This window comes from Balaenoptera borealis, assembly GCF_965194805.1.
Source record: "Balaenoptera borealis genome assembly, chromosome: 7".
NCBI lineage: Eukaryota > Metazoa > Chordata > Mammalia > Artiodactyla > Balaenopteridae > Balaenoptera > Balaenoptera borealis.
In genome coordinates, this window is record NC_138864.1 from 64,048,735 (window position 1) to 64,064,701 (window position 15,967).

General features: G+C 35.4%; 2 protein-coding genes across 30 annotated transcripts in view; one reads left to right on the forward strand and one right to left on the reverse strand.

The window, feature by feature from the left end:
* Window positions 1-15,967, reverse strand: part of SCIN (scinderin) — a 111,523-nt gene that overhangs the window by 84,451 nt on the left and 11,105 nt on the right. The gene's annotated exons all lie outside the window — the stretch shown is intronic.
* Window positions 1-15,967, forward strand: part of LOC309631745 (uncharacterized protein) — a 46,398-nt gene that overhangs the window by 4,265 nt on the left and 26,166 nt on the right. For 8 of the 29 annotated variants that reach the window (XR_014246458.1, XR_014246461.1, XM_082398647.1 and 5 more), the window contains 3 exons: window positions 695-738; window positions 2,423-2,649; window positions 9,502-9,575. Coding sequence is in view for 21 of the 29 variants with exons in the window: in XM_082398647.1 (XP_082254773.1) it covers window positions 695-738; window positions 2,423-2,649; window positions 9,502-9,575 (345 nt within the window). In the remaining 8 variants the exon portion in view is untranslated. Of the gene's footprint in view, window positions 1-694; window positions 739-1,163; window positions 1,219-1,974; window positions 2,118-2,422; window positions 4,973-9,501; window positions 9,576-10,086; window positions 12,096-15,967 lie in introns of those variants that run through there. The other 21 variants (XM_082398639.1, XM_082398635.1, XM_082398633.1 and 18 more) reach the window with 12 other exon arrangements.

Below are 15,967 nucleotides of genomic sequence, written 5' to 3' on the forward strand. Positions count from 1 at the left end.
AATGGGACTACTGACACAAATCCTTGTAAACTTGTCATGAGCATTAAATGGATAAATAAATATAAACCTGGGATAGTGCCTGGTATAAACTCAACTGAGATTGATGAATGGTCAAATCACTTCTCCCAATCCAATCTTGTAAGAATAATGTTTCTAAGTCTAATTCAGATAGGGACTGCCAATTTCCTATACAAAAAAGGTCTCTAAAACCAGATGCCATTTCCTTTCCATGCCTTTATTTTTTCTGTCTCTCATAACCTAGATTCTTAAAAGTAGATTATTTTCTCCTCTTCATGTTATTGCTGTTCTCCCATTATCTGTCTATTGAAGTTTTACCATTTCTTTAAGGTTTAACTAAAGATACTCATCTTCATCATCATTATTCTCTTGGATCCATTAAATTTCAGCATCCTCTCTGCTTCCAATTCTCTTGATATGCTCTTAAATTATAGCAATTACCACACTCTGAAGTGTGTTTTCTCTCACAACACTGTAGGCTCACTGAGAGACTTATATCTCATTATTTTATTCTCTGACCTTATGGTAACACATGCTGAAAAGGTGTGGTTGAATAGATGATTTTGGATTAAATTACTTTTTCTTTTTTTTTTTATAATTTACCAATCCTCTCTCAGCCCAGGTAGAAACAGCCAAGGTGAATAAGGTTTTTTGCTTTTGTTTTTGTTTTTAACAGGAATCTGGAGGTTTGAGGTGTGGAGCCTCATGGTTGAATTCAAGGTAGGTGTTTTTCTAGAATGTTAATGCCCAAGGGGAAATGTTAGTTTAATCCTTGAAATAAATAACAGTGTTAATACTGTAATTAATTCATTGTGCAATTCATTGGAATGAGTTAGTAAAAAAACAAAACAAAACAAAAAGTTGGCTTCAAGTGGTCTTCATTATCTAAATCATAAAACCTTAGAGTTGAGAGGCATCTCATTTTATTTCCATTATTGTATCATGACCACAGAACTGTTGAAATTAAACATATGTGAAAGACAGGAAGTACACCTTTTTTCCAAGAGAGGGAAATGCTTCAAGTATTTTATTTATTTGCTTTCCTTTGATTATAAATAATGAAAGAATGTAATTAAAAATACATTTCTTTTACTGGTCATCCTGCTAAATTGTATTAACATGTTTGATTTACCAAATGATTCGAGGGTTTAAGCATGGAACCTGGAGTCAGAAGACTTGAGTGTTGTGAGGATTAAAAAGGTAATGTATGTAGAAGCCCTGTGAACACAGTCAATAAACACGGTTACTAATCAGCAAGGGCCCTTAACCCCAGTACTTATCAAAGGCAGGTGATTATTAAAAGTGAAAATGCACTCTAAGGAAGTGTATTTCCATCCCTCCTCTCCATACCAGACAAAGAAGAACTTTTAAAAAATTCACCTTTTTAATTTTAGATCAGCCAGGATCTAGGACTTTTTCTTTCACCAATTAGTTAGTTTAAAATTGCATATAATACTATAACTATAAACTCATGGTCATGGCTCAGTACTACGGTGAAGGTTTTATTGGTCTTGAACATCTGCTGTTGTGATAATTTATTTCCTGTAAACCTATTTACCACAGCAGGTTGATTCAGCACTTTCTTCATAATATTTTTATTATATATAAAATCACCTATTATTATTATTACATAGGAAATAGCTAACCCCTGTGAGATTACTGAGAGAAGACATCATCATTACTTTAGGCGTTTACAAATTAGAGAATGCATATAACCAAGAGAAGGTTTGAGGATACAAGGTCTCAAAGAGATTCATGATCTAAAATGATAGTTTTGCTTTAAGCTTATGTTTATGCAAATAGAGATCTGAAGGTAATCATGGTTTTAAAACTGTGATAAAATTGAGGCTAAAGATGCTTGAGACTATAGCAGGGGTTTTTTTGCCTAGTTTTTCTAAATGTATCTATTAACTAATAATCACAATGAACATTTTACTTAGTTTTGCTTGCTTGTAGCCCTGACTTTACCATCTTGTGAGAAATAACCTCAGATTTTCAAGGAATATGTCAACAAGTACTTAGAATGTTTAAATATCAGAACTGTGATCACAGAGAATAATGGAAATCAGGCATGATCAGATCATCATTTTCTTATACAGGTACTTACAAAAATAAGGTTAATTAACTCACCTAAACCAAATAGCAGTTTGTCAAAAAGAGTTAAGGCTTGACTATACCCTTCTCACTGACCAGAAACCACTTCCTTTAGCTAATTCTCTTCTTGACTCAGTATCGCTTTATGTGAGTTTAAATTAAGCAATCTGACCGGTATTCCTTTTACTCTTAGCTTTCCCCTTATTTCAATATTTTGAGGCTTCCCTAAAATCACAGGATTCTGTGAACTATTCAAATTGATTGGAAGGATTTTTGCTAGACATCTTATTTTTTATTTTATATATTTCAGAGAACACTATATTCCAAGCCTGGCAAAGGGAGCCTCACGTCCTCGATGTCTACCTAGTCCCTCTCCTGAAATGACCAAGATTAAAAATAAGCCATTCAATAACTACCCCCTGGATACTTGGTACTCATGCTTCCAGCCGAGGCCCACAGAGGAAAAATGGAAGGCGATTTGCCTCACCAAAGAAATCGTGGGGCACTGGGATACTTGGGAGACTTTTAAAAAGATGGGTGAGAGTTCTTTTATTTTTTTCTACAATTTTTATTTTAATATTTATTGTGCTTTTTCTGAAGACAATTTTGCAAGTTCCAATTACGAATGAGATTAAAAGTATCCCTGATCACACAACCTACAGATAGGTTCTGATAATATTTTAAACAAAAGTAAGGTCATGATATGAAACTCTACACTTTGATATGTAGTTTGTTTTATCATCTATAATACATAGATCTTTTCACTGGGTGGGTGGAGCTGAAAACAATGTAGAATTTTCAAAAGTCCCATCCTCACCTTTGAGAAACCCTGATCTGTTAGGCATGAACAAATCCTGTGTCATTTTAGAATCTTTGAAAGCATAATTTTAACTTTTATTTTTATTTGAAAAATTATAAAGGAATCACACTAACCCATAATCACATCATTCTTACTCTCTCTATTTTAACAAACATTATATTATTTAAGAAGTGAATGCCCATCTTTGGCCCACTGAAGTCCACCTCTTAGAGGACACATTTTAACAATTTGATGCATATCCTTTTCAAGTTTTTGCATTGTTACAGACATATCCATGCATCATCCTTCTGACATTCTATCTGTCCATCTCTGTTCATCCATTCATCCACCCATATCTATCCATGTTAGTGGTTAAAAGAATAGGCTTTGGAGCCAACTGTCCTGGGTTCAGTTCCCTGCTCTGCCAATTCCAGCTGTGTAACCTGTGGCAGGTACTCTGCACCTCACTTTTCTCACCTCTAAAAAGGAGTACCACATGTTAGGATTGTTGTGTGGATTAAATGAATTAATATAGATGAACTTGAAAAAATTCTTGGCAGATAGTAAGCTCTCAATAAATGCATATTATTATTCACACATAAACACATATATACACATCCTCACATATTTCAACCAAAACGGAGTGTATATTCATATGTAGCTTGCTTTAAAAAATTATTAATAGATTATGAATGTCCTTTCAGGTAAGGATATATAGAACCTCATTAAAAATAATAAAAGCTTTTGGGACTTCCCTGGTGGCGCAGTGGTTGAGAATCCGCCTGCCAATGCAGGGGACACGGGTCCGAGCCCTGGTCCGGGAAGATCCCACATGCCGTGGAACAACTAAATCCGTGCGCCACAACTACTGAGCCTGTGCTCTAGAGCCCGCGAGCCACAACTACTGAGCCCACATGCCACAACTACTGCAGCCCGTGCACCTAGAGCCTGTGCTCCGCAGCAAGAGAAGCCACTGCAATGAGAAGCCTGTGTGCCGCAACAAAGAGTAGCCCCTGCTCGCTGCAACTAGAGAAAGCCTGCGCGCAGCAACAAAGACCCAATGCAGCCAAAAATAAATAAATAAATATTTAAAAATAAATATAATAACAGCTTTGTATTCCACTGTATTAATATACCATTTTCCTAATTATGTACTTTTAGTTACTTCCAGAAGCATCAATTCAAATAATATGTCAATAAACAACCTTCCATATGTTTTATCCTTTATATATATGTGTCACTGTTTCTGTAGAATAGATTTCAAAAGTGCAATTTTTGGGTCAAATGACGTCTACCTATGTCTATTATTGATTTGAAATATCATATTTATCATACATAAAATTCTTATTTCTTAGCTTTCTATTCAATCTATGGCTTCTTTTATCACAATGATTATATTTTCCTTTAATTTCTGCTGTGGCAGGTCCTCACTATTTTCTTCAAACTTTCTTATCAATTCTTATATATTTTCCATGTAAAATTAAGAATCACTTAAACATTAAACTTTTTGAATGACATTTATTGTTTTCTTTCTGATGTTACAAGAAATACATAAATGCATAAAGTTTAAGAATCACCCATAATCCCCACCCCATAGAGATAACCATCATTAGCATTTTGCTGCATTTCCTCCCAGTGTCTACATATTTTTTAAATGAAGTATAATTGAGCTATATCATTATGTTAGTTCCAGATGTACAACATAGTGATTCAATATTTCTACAAATGATCACCATGATATGTCTAGTTACTATCTGTCACCATACAAAGATATTACAATAGAATTGACTATATTCCCCATGCTGTACATTTCATCCCCATAACTCATTTTTCTGTACTCTTAATCTCCCTCACATTTTTCACTAGTCCACCCAAACCCTATCCCCTCTGGCAACCACCTGTTTGTTCTCTGTATTTATGAATTTGTTCTGTTCATTTTTTTTTAAGATTCTACATATAAGTGAAATCATACAGTATTTGTCTTTCTCTATTTGACTTATTTCACTTAACATAATACCCTCTAGGTCCATATATACTGTTGCAAGTGACAAGATTTCATTCTTTTTTATGGCTGAGCAATATTCCAGTGTGTGTGTGTGTGTGTGTGTATATATATATATATATATATATATATATACACACACACACACACACACACCACATTTCTTTTTAATTTTTATTTTATTATTTTTTTTTTTATTTATTTATTTTTGGCTGTATTGGGTCTTCGTTTCTGTGCGAGGGCTTTCTCTAGTTGTGGCAAGCGGGGGCCACTCTTCATCGCGGTGCACGGGTCTCTCACTATTGCAGCCTCTCTTGTTGTGGAGCACAGGCTCCAGACGCGCAGGCTCAGTAGTTGTGGCGCACGGGCCTAGTTGCTCCGCAGCATGTGGGATCTTCCCAGACCAGTGCTCGAACCTGTGTCCCCTGCATTGGCAGGCAGATTCTCAACCACTGCGCCACCAGGGAAGCCCCACACCACATTTCTTTATCCATTCATCTATCGACAGACACTTAGGTTGCTTCCATAGCTTGGCTATGATGCTTCAGTGAACATAAGCGTACATATATCGTTTTGAATCAGTATTTTTTCTTTTCTTTGGAAAAATACCCAGAAGTGGAATTGCTGGATTTTATGGTAGTTCTATTTTTAATTTTTTGAGGAACCTCCATACTGTTTTCCCACAGTGGCTGTACAAATTTCCATTTCCACTAACAGTACACGAGGGTTCTCCTTTCTCCATCTTTACCACTGCTTGTTATTTGTTGTCCTCCTGATAATATCCATTCTGACAGGTATGAGATGATGTCTCATTGTGGTTTTTATTTGCATTTTCTTGATGATTAGTGATGTTGAGCATCTTTTCATGTGTCTGTTGGCCATCTATATGTCTTCTTTGGAAACATGTCTATTAATTTTAACATTAATTTAATCTACTATTTTGGGGACACAGCATAATCTTGGCGTTTGGTCATGTCTTGGTTTATAAAAGTCAATATTATTTCAGAATTTAAAAAAATTCTTATTCCTAGATTTTGTATAATTGAATAAATGATACATTTGTGTCATATATATACACATATACATATATACATATGAAACTAAATATATATATTTAGCTTTTATTTATGTTTGTTGCTATTCCAATAATAGGCTTATCTTCAAAATTAAAGGAGTAAAAATTATATAAGTACATCCATAGATGATATGAAAGGATTTGATAATGATTAAAAGTTAAGAAAAGTTATATTTAGAATAATATGGAGCAACTGGAAAGTTTTTCATAAAAAGTGAATGAAAGAAAAGTAAAACAAGATACACATTGGTATGTTCAGATTTGGCTTTAAATTGTAAATAAACATATATTACTTTGGGTATTTTGTGTGTGCCATGTACTGTTTAAGTGTTTTTACAAGCATTGCCAACCTAATCATACAACAATCATATCAGGTGGGTGCTACTATTATCATCTCCCTTTTCATAAAGGAAAAACTGAGATAGAGATGGGATAGGAAATTTGTCCAAAGTGATATTTGTACTCAGTGCTGAGTTGGCACCTGAACCCAGGCAATCAGAGCATTGAACTCACCATTTAAACCACAGGGATCTTCTCAACATCTACAAGTGTCAATACTAACATATCTAGGCCCTAACCAGGTGAGATAGCTTAATTCATGAAGAATAGTAAATTGAATTGACATGTATTTAGATTTACCTCAGTAAGACTATGGTTTTTTTAATCTTAGAATCAGAGATAGAGATTGAGAGTTGATAGGACCTTGGGGAATATATAGTTCTTGGTTCCAGGAAATGACATAATTTGTAAAAGTAATCTAACTACAGAATAACATGAATATTTTAAAAATCAAAAAATATTGTAAACTAATGTCAAGAAATTTGAAATTCAAAGCAAAATGGGTATATTTCTAGAAAATGTAAAATGCCAAAATTAACAAAAGAAGAAATAGAAAATCTTAACTGACCAATATATGCTAAATAAACAATGCTGCTTAAAAAGCATAAACTTTTCTTCTATAAAGTACCAGTTCCAAGAAGTTTTATATGTGAGTTTTCCCATGTATATCCTCTATTGTATACTAATATATCTGGAAAACAGGAAAAAAGAAAAGCTGCTAAAATTATTTTCATGAAGCAATTACAGCACATAAACCCCAATGAGGGCAGTTTAAGAAAATAAAATTACAGTTTAGTTTCATTTATGAACATTGACACCAATATCAGATCTAAAATTTTATCCAACCAAGTAAAAAGTGAGTTTTATTTAAAGGAAAAAATAAGATAATCTCAATATATTAAAAATAAATAAAATCCCTTTATGTCAACATTTTTAGAAAACTAGATAGCTAGGAAGAAGGGAACTTTCTTAACCTAATGACATAATAATAAATTACAGCAATAACATATCAAATGGGAACATTTTAGAATGATTTCATTTAAGATTGGAAAAAACTAATAGGAAAAGACAACAGGAACCCCAGTATCTCAGTAATTTTCAAGAGGGTACAGGAAGGTGTGGACAATGCAAGACCAGAAAAAGAAATAGAAGATATTAGGAATTGCTAGAAAGAAACAAAACTCATTATCTGCAGATGATAATCTGAAAATTAAAAGTCTAAGAATCCTACCGACAAACTGATAGAACAAGAAAGTTCAACAAGATTATCAAATGATTAGAATAATGTGATATAAAATAAGATACAAACTCAAAAAATTTAAAATATATAAAATTGGATGTGTCTATGATTTCAGAGAAGAAAAAGATTTCTTAAACAATACCAAAAATAGCATGAAATATAAAGGGAAAAACTGATAGCTTTGACTACATGGAACTAAAGATATGGCTTTAAAATTGGACAACAAAGACAAAATTAAATGATGGGGGTAGACTGAGTGAAAAATCTTTTCAACTTCTATAAATAACTAAGGATATCAAGAATATTATACAAAAAAAGGAAAGCAGAAAGAATAAAGTCAAGGAACTTTATGAAAAAGTAATGTAAAAATATAGAGTCATGTGGCCACTAAATATACAAAGAGTGTCCATTGATTTGGGCCTCGCTATTAATTGAAGGAACTACATAAACAGCCAATATTTGAGTGCTTACAAAGGTCAGCCGTTATTCTATGTGCTTTTAAAGTGTAACTGTTCTGTTCTGATCCTTACAGCAACTCTATGAACTAGGCATCATTATTGTCTCATTTTACAAATTAGGAAACCAGGAACAGAAAGTTCCACAAGTATTAAGCGGGAGAGCTGGAATTTGAGGCGACACCCCTCACCTCTACAACCACTACAACTTTACTGCTTTGTTACACCATTTCATAGCCAGCAGGTTGTTAAAAATTAGAAAGATAACATGAAAGGCTGGCAAGGATGTGGGGATATAAGAAATCTCATATAATATTGAGAGGGGCAGCTCTAACATGATGTAGCCATCTCGACAGCAATCTGGCAGTATTCAGTGAAAACTGTAGGCATATCCTTTGTGCACCCAAATTCCACTCTTGGATGTGTACTCCAGTGATATTCCTCACAGATGCACAAGGAGGCATGTACAGTGATGCCCACCAAAGCATATTGTGCTAGAAAGAAGTTGAAGGCAACCTAGAAGTTCAAAAACAGGCAAATATTTTTTAGGCATAAGTAACGTGTGGTATATGAATATGCAAGAGAGGAATACTAGTGCCAGAGGCAATGATCAGCATGGAAAAGATAGCAGTGTAAGCAGATTTCAAAACTATAAAGTTGAATAGAATAGTAAGAAACAGAACGTGATGCCATTTTTGCCATTAAAAGCATATCTACATTAATAAAAATGAATTTCATGAATGCACACATTGCAAATGACCATGAACCCTGTGGAATGTGGACTGGAAAAGCATACATTCACTGCGTGTGAGTGGGAGCCTGGTGGGGGTAGGAAGGGAACTGATGATGCAGGAAAGAATGAGAAAAATCATGAAATAAAACATAAAAGAGAGAAGGTGCACTGGTTGACAACAAAAACTTGCCAGGAACCAAGGAGTATAATCAATTCAATTCTGTGCACCTGAGATCCAAAATCCCAAAGCAAACAAAATTAAAAAGAGCAACAAAATTTTACAAATCTACCTGTCTATCTATCTATCCATCCACCCATCCCTCCATTCATCCATCTATGTGACAGAGTTTTTTAAAACGTCGGCATGTCAATATATAAAATTTAGACCTATTATAATAAAAATTATGTAGGGATTTAAAGAATTTCGGAGGCCTAAAGAATAGCACAGAGAGGATTATTGAAGTTGAATGTAGTGATTCTAATTCCATTTTTTTCCTGTATGTTCTTTTAGTTTGTGTGACAGAAAGAAACATCTTTAACCCAGGAAGTGTTTCACATGAATTTTAAAACCTGGGTTACTAATTTACTATTTTATTACTGTCTGGTTTAAGAATGTGTAGAAAAATACTTGTTTCTATGACATGAAATCTTGCACCCTTATAATAACCTATCATTACAAAAACGTTCAAATAATTAAGGATAATATGCTTTATATTGCATTTATGTTGGCCTTTCTTTTTTTCTAGTTTCAAAGCTTATAATGACCCAGAAAACATATTTACTTAATGAATCAAGGAAACTGAAAGAAGGAAACAGCATGGTGAGTACTTAAAGGCAGAAAAATGGGGAAAAAATTCCCTCCCTTTCAACTACATTCTTTCCAATGGTCTTAATTACTATCCTCTTGCATTTATGGCCTTTATTAAGTATTGCAATATCTAATTATTTAAATAATGGCAAAAATGCAATGTATATATTCCTTAACAATAAGAGGTTAAAAGATAAAAGCATCTCATTCTCATTTAGAGATATAGTAAAACACTTATGAGTAAAACAACACAGAGTCTGGGATTTACCTTTAAGTACACCAGGAAGAAAGTTGGGGAGGGATAGATGAAATGAAATTGGCAAAGTGGTAACAATTGTTGTTGTTGAGTGACGGGAGTATAGGGGTTCACTACTCTCTTAAGCCAACTTTTGTATAAGATTTAAATTCTTCATCATAAAAAATTTTCCTTAATATAATTATAAGTTCTGGCTCTGTGTGATTTTAAAAATCATTTTGCTATAATTGCATTCTGAAATATTTACAAAGCGAATAAATTTCCTAGAGCTGCATGGCTGGACACATTTGGGAAAGCTTATGATGCCAGTCCAAAAGTCCAGCCACATTCAGGATGAAGCACGACCTGACACACGTCTCCCATTTCCAAAACAACTGGTAGGCGTGGGCTGCTTTTCCACATGTGCAATAAGCATTAGCAAGATTTCTTCCTCTCCGAGTTTATGTGGGGCAGCTCCTGTCTACAAACGTTGCTTTCCCTTTCATTAAGCAATTTCAAAATTAAACTGTCAAGTAATGAGTATTTATTATAATCAAATAACTCTGCAAAGGAAGTTTCATTTTTTTGTTTGTTTGCAATTTCCAAAAGACAGTACAGAGAACAGTTGCCCAAAAAGATTGGTGAGTGAAATTGGTTAATGTTATTGACACGGTTTAGACTGATGAGTATTTTGTTTCAGGGAGAATTTTCTACATTAAAATACCTGTTGAAAATTAGTGACATTTATTTTAAAGTTCATACTTTAAACATTTTAAATTATGAGTACTAAAATCTGAAGGAGAATGTTGAGAGGCTGATGAGAACTCTGGAGGTTTCTGACAAGCAGTCTTTCTGATATGACAATATAACTAGCTGGCTTCTTTCCCTTGTCATATCAAGTAAATTAACCTAATTTTTTAGAGAAGGGTGACATCTTTCAAAAGGTCACCAGGAGGTTAACTTTCTTTTGTCATTTGGATGACCAGGACAGATTTTCAATTTACATAGCCTTCAACTTTCCCACGTGGGATTATGAGACTAAAAGTGAATCATTTCTGCAGAAAGTGCTCTGCCCATCTGCTAAGAAAGTTTTAAAGTTTCATGATGAAATAGAAATAGAAAAAAAAAGTTTAAAGTTCTACCTCAATAAAAGAAAAATAGTTTCAAATTTGAATATTTTAACTGTTTCAACTAGTGAAATAATTGAATGTTCTCCTACAGTCATTAAAAAATATGGCAGTTATATTGGTTTTTTCTTCTGTCCTAGAAAACATAGAAAAGGCTTTCTTCAAGTTAAAGAGAAGAATGAAAAACCGTTTTGTGCATCAAATTTTGTAGACAAATGAATATATCAAATACTTGGTAGTTTAGGAGATATAGTTTAGTGTGGTTTTTAGAGTTGGTTTTCCAGTGATAAAATTAGAGAGGAAAAAATGCTTGAAACCTGTTTCCTGCCCTTTGCATGCCTGTAGCTCTTATGGGCACTGAGTATAGTAGTTAGGAATCTGTACTTTGCATTTAAAAAAAAAAACAAAAACCCAACTACCTGGCTTTGATTTACAGATGCTCCATTTATAAGCCATACGGCCTTTGGCAAATTAGTAACCTCCTCAACCTCCCCAACTATAAAATGGTGATGATGAATATATACTGAACACACACACACACACACACACACACACACACACACACACACAGATATATGAAAACAGGCACATTGTTGTAAAGGTTCAATTAGATTGTGCATAAAATATACATAACAAGTAACTAGAACATTTATAGCATATGCTCAATAAACATTCAGTTATTATTTGCACTAGGATAGATAGCATTTACATTTAATTGAAAATATATAGCAATGTAGAGGGCATTATGCTAACTAAGTGAAATAAGTCAGACAGAAAAAGACAAATACTATATGATTTCACTTATACATGGAACCTAAAAAACAAAACAAATGAACAAACATAACCAAACAGAAACAAGACTCATAGACACAGAGAATAAACAGGTGGTTGCCAGCGGGGGTGGGAGGAGGGGGAACTGGATGCAGGTAGTCAAAAGGTACAAACTTCCAGTTATAAGATAAATAAGTACTCGGGATGTAATATACAGCATGATAAATATAATTAACCCTGCTGTATGTTACATATGAAAGTTAAGAGAGTAAACCCTAAGGGTTCTCATCACAAGGAAAAAATTTTTTTCTATTTATTTATTTTGTATCTATATGAGATGATAGATGTTCACTGAACTTATTGTGTAATCATTTCATGATGTATGTAAGTCAAATCATTATGTTGGCTGCCGGCGCGCGCGTGTCCGTGTGTGAGCGCGTATTCGCCGGGCCCGGAGCTGGAAAGTTCAAACCGGACGTGTTGCTCGCGCCGCTGGCGGAGACCGCGGCGGAGGCTCTGCCCAAGTTCTCCGGGCCGAGCGCCCGGCGGCGCCCTGCGCCCCCGCCCCGCCGCCCCCCGCCACGCTCCCGGCTCGGGCTCGGCGCCCGGCGACCGCAGCAAGACTTGAATGCAGCGATCATCTAAATTAGAGAAAGGAGATAAAAATAACCTCTGGATATTCCTCTCGTGTGATATTTATTCTGGATGAAGCATTAAGATCTCTACTAGAGGTGTATCACTATGCAGGCATCAGGGCTGTGCCTCTGAGGTGGGAGAGCCAACTTCAGGACACTGGTCCACAAGAGACCTCCCAGCTCCACGTAATACCAAACGGCAAAAATCTCTCAGAGATCTCCATCTCAACATCAAGACCCAGCTTCACTCAACGACCAGCAAGCTACAGGGCTGGACACCCTATGCCAAACAACTAGCAAGACAGGAACACAGCCCCATCCATTAGCAGGGAGGCTGCCTAAAATCATAATAAGGCCACAGACACCCCAAAACACACCACCAGACGTGGACGTGCCCACCAGAAAGACAAGATTCAACCTCATCCACCAGAACACAGGCAATAGCCCCCTCCACCAGGAAGCCTACACAACCCACTGAACCAACCTTAGCCACTGGGGACAGATACCAAAAACAACGGGAACTACGAACCTGCAGCCTGTGAAAAGGAGACCCCAAACGCAGTAAGATAAGCAAAATGAGACGACAGAAAAACACACAGCAAGATGAAGGAGCAGGGTCAAAACACACCAGACCTAACAAATGAAGAGGAAATAGGTAGTCTACCTGAAAAAGAATTCAGAATAATGATAGTAAGGATGATCCAAAATCTTGGAAATAGAATAGACAAAATGCAAGAAACATTTAACAAGGACGTAGAAGAACTAAAGAGGAACCAAGCAACGATGAAAAACACAATAAATGAAATTAAAAATACTCTAGATGGGATCAATAGCAGAATAACTGAGGCAGAAGAAAGGATAAGTGACCTGGAAGATAAAATGGTGGAAATAACTACTGCAGAGCAGGATAAAGAAAAAAGAATGAAAAGAACTGAGGACAGTCTCAGAGACTTCTGGGACAACATTAAACGCACCAACATTCGAATTATAGGGGTCCCAGAAGAAGAAGAGAAAAAGAAAGGGACTGAGAAAATATTTGAAGAGATTATAGTTGAAAACTTCCCTAATATGGGAAAGGAAATAGTTAATCAAGTCCAGGAAGCACAGAGAGTCCCATACAGGATAAACCCAAGGAGAAACACGCCAAGACACATATTAAACAAACTGTCAAAAATTAAATATAAAGAAAACATATTAAAAGCAGCAAGGGAAAAACAACAAATAACACACAAGGGAATCCCCATAAGGTTAACATCTGATCTTTCAGCAGAAACTCTGCAAGCCAGAAGGGAGTGGCAGGATATACTTAAAGTGATGAAAGAGAAAAACCTACAACCAAGATTACTCTACCCAGCAAGGATCTCATTCAGATGTGATGGAGAAATTAAAACCTTTACAGACAAGCAAAAGCTGAGAGAGTTCAGCACCACCAAACCAGCTTTACAACAAATGCTAAAGGAACTTCTCTAGGCAAGAAACACAACAGAAGGAAAACACCTACAATAACAAACCCAAAACATTTAAGAAAATGGGAATAGGAACATACATATCGATAATTACCTTGAATGTAAATGGATTAAATGCTCCCATCAAAAGACACAGACTGGCTGAATGGATACAAAAACAAGACCCATATATATGCTGTCTACAAGAGACCCACTTCAGACCTAGAGACACACACAGACTGAAAGTGAGGGGATGGAAAAAGATATTCCATGCAAATGGAAATCAAAAGAAAGCTGGAGTAGCAATTCTCATATCAGACAAAATAGACTTTAAAATAAAGAATATTATAAGAGACAAAGAAGGACACTATATAATGATCAAGGGATCGATCCAAGAGGAAGGTATAACAATTGTAAATATTTATGCACCCAACATAGGAGCACCTCAATACATAAGGCAAATACTAACAGCCATAAAAGGGGAAATTGACAGCAACACAATCATAGTAGGGGACTTTAACACCCCACTTTCACCAATGGACAGATCATCCAAAATGAAAATAAATAAGGAAACACAAGCTTTAAATGATACATTAAACAAGATGGACTTAATTGATATTTATAGGACATTCCACCCAAAAACAACAGAATACACATTTTTCTCAAGTGCTCATGGAACATTCTCCAGGATACATCATATCTTGGGTCACAAATCAAGCCTTGGTAAATTTAAGAAAATTGAAATCGTATCAAGTATCTTTTCCGACCACAACGCTATGAGACTAGATATCAATTACAGGAAAAGATGTGTAAAAAATACAAACACATGGAGGCTACACAATACACTACTTAATAACGAAGTGATCACTGAAGAAATCAAAGGGGAAATCAAAAAATACCTAGAAACAAATGACAATGGAGATACGACGACCCAAAACCTATGGGACGCAGCAAAAGCAGTGCTAAGAGGGAAGTTTATAGCAATACAAGCCTACCTCAAGAAACAGGAAACATCTCGAATAAACAACCTAACCTTGCACCTAAAGCAATTAGAGAAAGAAGAACAAAAAAACCCCAAAGCTAGCAGAAGGAAAGAAATCATAAAGATCAGGTCAGAAATAAATGAAAAAGAAATGAAGGAAACAATAGCAAAAATCAATAAAACTAAAAGCTGGTTCTTTGAGAAGATAAACAAAATTGATAAACCATTAGCCAGACTCATCAAGAGAAAAAGGGAGAAGACTCAAATCAATAGAATTAGAAATGAAAAAGGAGAAGTAACCACTGACACTGCAGAAATACAAAAGATCATGAGAGATTACTACAAGCAACTCTACGCCAATAAAATGGACAACCTGGAAGAAATGGACAGATTCTTAGAAATGCACAAACTGCCGAGACTGAACCAGGAAGAAATAGAAAATATGAACAGACCAATCACAAGCACTGAAATTGAAACTGTGATTAAAAACCTTCCAACAAACAAAAGCCCAGGACCAGATGGCTTCACAGGTGAATTCTATCAAACATTTAGAGAAGAGCTAACACCTATCCTTCTCAAACTCTTCCAAAATATTGCAGAGGGAGGAACACTCCCAAACTCATTCTACGAGGCCACCATCACCCTGATACCAAAACCAGACAAAGATGTCACAAAGAAAGAAAACTACAGGCCAATATCACTGATGAACATAGATGCAAAAATCCTCAACAAAATACTCGCAAACAGAATCCAACAGCACATTAAAAGGATCATACACCATGATCAAGTGGGGTTTATCCCAGGAATGCAAGGATTCTTCAATATACGTAAATCAATCAATGTGATACACCATATTAACAAATTGAAGGAGAAAAACCATATGATCATCTCAAGAGATGCAGAGAAAGCTTTCGACAAAATTCAACACCTATTTATGATAAAAACCCTGCAGAAAGTAGGCATAGAGGGAAATTTCCTCAACATAATAAAGGCCATATATGACAAACCCACAGCCAACATCGTCCTCAATGGTGAAAAACTGAAACCATTTCCACTAAGATCAGGAACAAGACAAGGTTGCCCACTCTCACCACTATTATTCAACATAGTTTTGGAAGTGTTAGCCACAGCAATCAGAGAAGAAATAGAAATAAAAGGAATCCAAATCGGAAAAGAAGAAGTAAAGCTGTCACTGTTTGCAGATGACAT